Below are 6304 nucleotides of genomic sequence, written 5' to 3'. Positions count from 1 at the left end.
GACTATTAGTTCAATCCATCATAGGAGGAAACTATCTTTTGAACATGCCTTGTTCAAATCGCTGAAATCTACACACACCTGCCACTTTTTGTTTGCCTTCTTCACTAACATGACATTGTAGAGCCATTTCGGATAACAAGCCTCTCAAATAAATCTTACATCTAAGAGGCATTTATCTCTTCCACAATTGTTGCATAATTCTTCCACTGAAATTCTCATATTCTGCATTAATTTATTGACCTCCGGATCAATATAGATACAATATTCTATCACCTCTACATCTGTGTCAAGCATATCCTCATGACTCCATGTGAATATGTCTCTATGCTCGATGTGGAGTTGTTTCAATTGTTTCTTGAGTTCCAGATACATAGCTACTAACTCCAAGGGCTCAACAGTCTCTCTTTGTTTCATACTCCCCTCATCTCAAGTCTCTATCGCTCTCTCAATAAGCTCTGGTGGTTGAGGGATTACTTCTTCAACCATGAATAGGCTTTAACCACCAAAAAGTTTGTGATTGTCATAGTCGTACGGGACCTTGCTCCCGTTGTGATAGATAATGTGATGGCACCTATTGGTTGCACTATCTCTCCCAAAAATCCCTTCAGTGGTGTAGGGCTAGGCATAATCTATCCTACTCAATGCCCATCTTCATAATTGGGTCTCAAAATATGACATCCATTGAACTTCCATTGTCGATTAAGATTCTGCAAGTAATATAGTTCAAAATGAGTAGAGTCACTACCAATGCATCATCATAAGGGTACAACATGACCTCGTAGTCCTCGTGGCTAAACGTTACAGCAGTAGTCTTTCCAGTTTTAGTTTTCTTCAATCGTGTGTTGATAGCAAACACTTCTTTGTACCTTGCCCTCATGTCATGAGCTTTTTTCTCCAAACACGACACTTTGCCCTCAGCAAACCCTCCAACTATGGTTCTAATTTTGTTGGGTCCTTGATTCAATATTGTAGGGCTGCGACAATGGTTGATTCGGTCTAATAGTTGGTATTAGAGGCTAGGTTTTAAATTATGCAGACTTTAGTATATGAGTTTATTAAATATGAGGTTTTAGGTTCTATAGACTCCAAGAAGTGATCTTGGTAGGATTTAAAGTTTAGATTACGTAGGCTTTAAGAAATAACTTTGATGAGATTTATTGTTTTAGATTCTACATATCTCAAGAAATGATTTTGACTAGATTTAAGGTCAATGGAGGAAATGATTTTTATCAAATTAATGGTTATAGAAACCACATATTTGTATACACGATTTTGATCAAATCTAAGTTTATTTATTCTGTAGACTCTAGTATGTGAGTTTGATCAAATCTCAGGTCATAGATTTTTGCAGAATTTAGGAAATGATTATTATTATATTTAAGGTTGTAGACACTACAAATTTATGAAATGATCTTTGTCAATTCTAAGGATATAGGTTACCTTTGGAGTGTAGAACTAGGTAGATTAGCCCATATTCAAGTCAGCTTCAGGTAGGATTTTGGTAGAATTTAGTGGTCTTAGATGGAATTGAGGTGATGATATTTAAAGTCTATGTTGTCATGTTGAATTTATAGTGCATTTATTTATTTGGTTGGAATGGTTTCAAACCCTTTGAGCTCATTGTTTAATTTAGATGGGATGTGTGGACTTTCAGTCAGACACAGACACCCTGGAAAAGTATGAGATTTAATAAAAAATTTCAACTTTCTTTGGTACGAATGCTTTAATTATGGCTACTCTTAAAATTTGCTTTAATTGATTTCAACTAGAATTTTCTCAACTATTGGGCCGGTTTGGATGTTGAGTTGAATTAAGAAGAAAGTTGAGAGTTAAATAAAATATTATTATAATATTATTTTTTAATATTATTATTATTTTAAAATTTGAAAAAATTAAATTATTTATTATATTTTGTGTTTGAAGTTGGAAAAATTGTGATTATTAAATTAAATGAATTGAGATGAGTTGAAAAGAGTTGAAAAACCAAAAGCAACCTCAGACTTCCTTACATTCATAAGTATTACATTTCTCAAAACAATCCTTCCATGAATTTTTTGCAAAATGATCTGTATGGCATGACTTAGCTTATTAGTATTTATAGTCCATATCTTTTTAAAGTTTCGATATCCACTATTTTTAAAAAGAAAAAAAAAATATTTTAGGAATTAACACCATTTTGTAAAATTTTGAGAGTAAAAAATGAAATAGAAGATTGGTCATCCCAATCTTGAAAATTTGAAGAATGTGTAACTTTTTCACTCCTAACTAACCACTTGAAACTTAAAGTCTATATTAAATTAGCAATCACACTCTTTATAATAATAAAATACTATTATTTTTTATTATTTATATTTATTTAATAAGTTTTATTTTTATTTTCATAATCTCTAATGACTCTTCCATAAGCGATAATGCTTAAAATCAATAGATCTACAACTCAAATAGTAAATATCACAAAACTCGTATAATGAATACAACCAGATATTTTATTGTAATATAACTTATGTTTTTTTATAAATTATGTTTTTTTCATATCTAAGATTGATAAGCAGCGTTACACTTAAATCAAAGCAGAGAGTAAATATAACTTACAATCTGGGCAAAATGTTACCAGCGTGCTGCACAAGTATACGATACCGAACAAGTATACCATACAGGCATTATTTTACATGTCATACTTTAAGCTCAATTACTCTGGAGTACACATTTGCATACAAGGATCCGGTTAAGTAACGAATTTTTTGTTCTGATCTTCCTGAAATCAGATATGAAAGCATTCAAACAGAACATACATAAACTCTGAGCAATCGAGAACTCTAACACAGCTCAATGACAGCATTGACAAAGTCCAGATTCAACCAAAGAAAGAGCTTAGACAGCCTTTCATGAAGAAAATGGTGGAGTTTCAGAATTCTTCCAGGTTGCAAAGTCATTCATATATCTTTCACCCTTAACAGCATCCTCCGAAGCAAATGATTCGAGTTCTGCCATTTCTTCTGGTGTTAGTTTCACAGACAGAGCTCCAATATTCTGCTTGAAATTTTCAATCTTTGTGGTTCCAGGTATGGGGCACACGTCCTTCCCTTGGTGATGAACCCAGGCCAGTGCTAGCTGTGATGGGGTGCATCCCTTCCTTGTTGCCATTTCATTAACACGCTCAAATATGGTTTTGTTATGCTCCAGATTTTCAGGTTGAAACCTTGGTAAAAACTGCATCAGTGCATGCATATGTCAGCATTAAGCCTGTATGATTCATACAGGAAATGGGAACAAATGCTCAAAAAATAAAAAAAATAAAAAACAGAGAACATATTCTTCAACATAATTCTGTAGTATATAACCATCCACAACTGCCATGCCGTGTCTCAATGTTAAAGACACTGAAAGATCCAGGAGAAGTAATAGGAAAACTCAAGGCCTCAAGGTGATTGATAATCATCATAACAACCAGATCATTATTCAGCCCTCGAATAAAGAGACGTCTACCCAACCAAATTTCAATCCTCCCAAAGGGCAATCAATGAAGTTAAAAAAACAATCCCAGTAGAACAATTGTATTGTGATTACAAGCACCGTTTTGATAATTCATCGTCCTGCTCCGTAGACTATATGAGAAATTGGCAAGGTGGGCTAGCCAAATAGAACTACAATGAACATTTACATCAACACTGTAGATTTCACCAAAAACTTTAGGCATTAAAACCATTTATTTAGAAAAATGAAGACCATTTGGATATCACAAGCACAGAGGAAGAGCTATGTGCATGAGTGAACTTTGATATTGATGTTGATTACTGTATGTGTACATTAAACGAAACAGGAAAACTGATCCGTGCAAACAAAACATTTGTGGTAGATCAACAAACCTTTCGGAAGTCATTGTTAGCCAAATCTTCAACGAACTTGGGCCCTGAGGAAAAGAATCCCCGTCCCAAAGGACTATATGAAACAATTCCAATGCCCAGTTCCCTGAAAAACTCGGAGGACAAATTTAAAATACAGGTTCTAATTATTCTAAAACTTGAAAAGAAATTGTAAATGATTCCTCACCTGCACGTAGGAATTATATCCTCCTCCACATCTCTAGACCACAAAGACCACTCTAGCTGCACAGCTGTTATTGGATGAACAGCATGTGCTCTTCTGATGGTTGATGCAGAGGCCTCGGATAGACCTATGTACTTGATTTTACCCTCTTCTACTAATTTCTTGAGTTCTCCAATCTTATAGAATATAGAATAAAAGAATTAGCAGCGCTTGAAATAAAATAGGCAACCGGACAGGAACGGTAGCTTTGCATGAAATCAGGAACAGTGGTTACTTGGTCTTGTCGAATCTATCCGTAGTGTAAAAGTGACTTCTACCATGTTAAATCAAACGCCACTATGCCATAATCCTATCAATTCTACAACTAACTAAACCCCACTGCGTTAATTTTTCAAATAGGAAATTCTAAAACTAATGTTAATTGTTTTTTAAGTACTTTTTGCAATTAGTATGACAGCCATTCCGAAAGATCGCTGGAGTTGACCGGATTCGGAAATCGGCAAACTCTGGTGGCAGGCAGCCGAAATCCGGTCGCCAGCAGGCGGCAGCCACTATTGGATGAGCGTATTTCAATTATAACGTAAAAGCTCCTTTTAGACGGTATCTTGATTTTAGATTTTTACAAGAGGGAAACATAGAAATTTAAGGAGATCGAAAAAGGGACAAACCGTGACTTCAATGGGAACGCGGGTATCGATGCGGTGCTGGTAGTACAGATCGATGCAATCAATGTCGAGGCGCTTCAAGCTGCCCTCACAGGCGGCTCTTACATACGCCGGATCGCCGCGGATCTCCCTCTTCTCATTGGAATGGCTAATACCAAACTTTGTGGCCAATTCCACCTTCTCTCTAACGCCTCCCTTCAGAGCCTGCCAGGCAAGCCACACCCAACACATGTACAAGATAAGAAAAGGGATTTGCGCGGACGGACCTAGCTAGCTTAGCTTAAAAGGCATCAGTACCTTGCCGAGGAGGCTTTCGTTTGTGTAAGGGCCATAGATGTCGGAGGTGTCGAGGAAGGTAACGCCGGCAGTGTGGACGGCGTGGTGGATGAGAGCAATCATGCCTTCTTCGGGCTTTGGGGGGCCATAGAATGCGGACATGCCCATGCAGCCCAGACCCTGCGCCGACACCTCCAGACCCTGCGAACCCAGCTTTATCCTCCCAACTCTTTGAGCCATTTTCGATCGGTGTGAGGAGTAAGTGAGGCAGTGGACCAACAGAGTTTATATACAAGATGGAGACGAAGCCGGGATGTGATCGTGGATTCGTGAGGGCCTCGTGAAAAGGTACGAAACAAAGAAAAAATCTACAAAACCTCCTACCAGTTAAAGATAATCAAAGTTTGCTAACGTAAGAGACTACGTTTCGCTTGCGTAAAAACAGAGTCATCGAATGTTGTCCAAGTTCCATCTTTCTTGGGCGTTGAAAATCTCGGACAGGGCGGCCCGGTATAAAATAAAGCAATTGAATTTAAACATGATGCATTTTCATCTAAGTTTTTATTATTATTATTATTATTATTGAAAGGGAAACTCTTAAACCATTGCATTATAAAAGTTGAGAAATACACCGAGGACTATTTTTCATTGTTACAATCAAATCTAAAATGGTAAGAGAATTTTTTGATAGTAAGTGAGCCATATGGTTGACATTTCTCCTAACATGAGAAACCTCCCACTTAGCAAAACTTTTAATTAGCTGCTTAGTTTCACAAATGAACATACTAGCATTGGTACATCCTTCTCTATCACTTGTAAAGGCCTTAGTAACTTGTAGTGAATCACCTTCAAGAATGACTTGATGTAGGCCAAGTTCGATGCCAAACTTGACTGCTTGTAGTGCTCAATAGGCTGCAACAAGTAGCGGGTTGGGGAACATTTCTTTGTTTGTTTTCATAGTGGCCATAATCTGACCTGCATTGTCCCTAACCACCACCTACTCCAATCATGCCTTGAACATTGTCTACTGTCCCATCCCAATTCAGCTTGTACCAATTCAGAGGGGGAGCCTGCCAAGTATTTGCTGAGGTGCAGGATCTGATGGAGCTAAGAGCGCTGCTTGGTGCCTCTTCAGCTAGCATTTCTTGCATGCTCCAAGCCTCCCTGACCAGCACCATCAAGCAAAATTGGATGCTTCGAACCAACTTAAGAGAATTGGATCCAACTCTCGCACCTCCAGACCTTTGATATAGTACTCTTAAAGGCTTCATTGTTAACACTCTTTTCTGCCACTATCATCACCATCAAGCAAAATT

The 6304-nt window shown here is 37.3% G+C and overlaps 1 protein-coding gene across 1 annotated transcript; it reads right to left on the bottom strand.

Annotated features, from left to right (window-relative positions):
- Positions 1-2560: 2560 nt before the first annotated feature.
- LOC122300219 (probable aldo-keto reductase 2) lies at positions 2561-5467 on the bottom strand. Its single transcript, XM_043110724.1, has 5 exons — positions 5010-5467; positions 4716-4916; positions 4051-4223; positions 3867-3969; positions 2561-3210 (listed from the first exon to the last, which is right to left on the bottom strand). Exons 1-5 carry the CDS (start codon positions 5226-5228, stop codon positions 2884-2886), a joined length of 1023 nt encoding a protein of 340 aa, XP_042966658.1. The 5' UTR covers positions 5229-5467; the 3' UTR covers positions 2561-2883.
- Between the last annotated feature and the right edge of the window lie 837 nt (positions 5468-6304).

Source organism: Carya illinoinensis, chromosome 2 (assembly GCF_018687715.1).
Source record: "Carya illinoinensis cultivar Pawnee chromosome 2, C.illinoinensisPawnee_v1, whole genome shotgun sequence".
Classification (NCBI taxonomy): Eukaryota; Viridiplantae; Streptophyta; class Magnoliopsida; order Fagales; family Juglandaceae; genus Carya; species Carya illinoinensis.
Note: the sequence above shows the minus strand (reverse complement) of the source record. Positions and strands in the feature narration are given on the sequence as shown.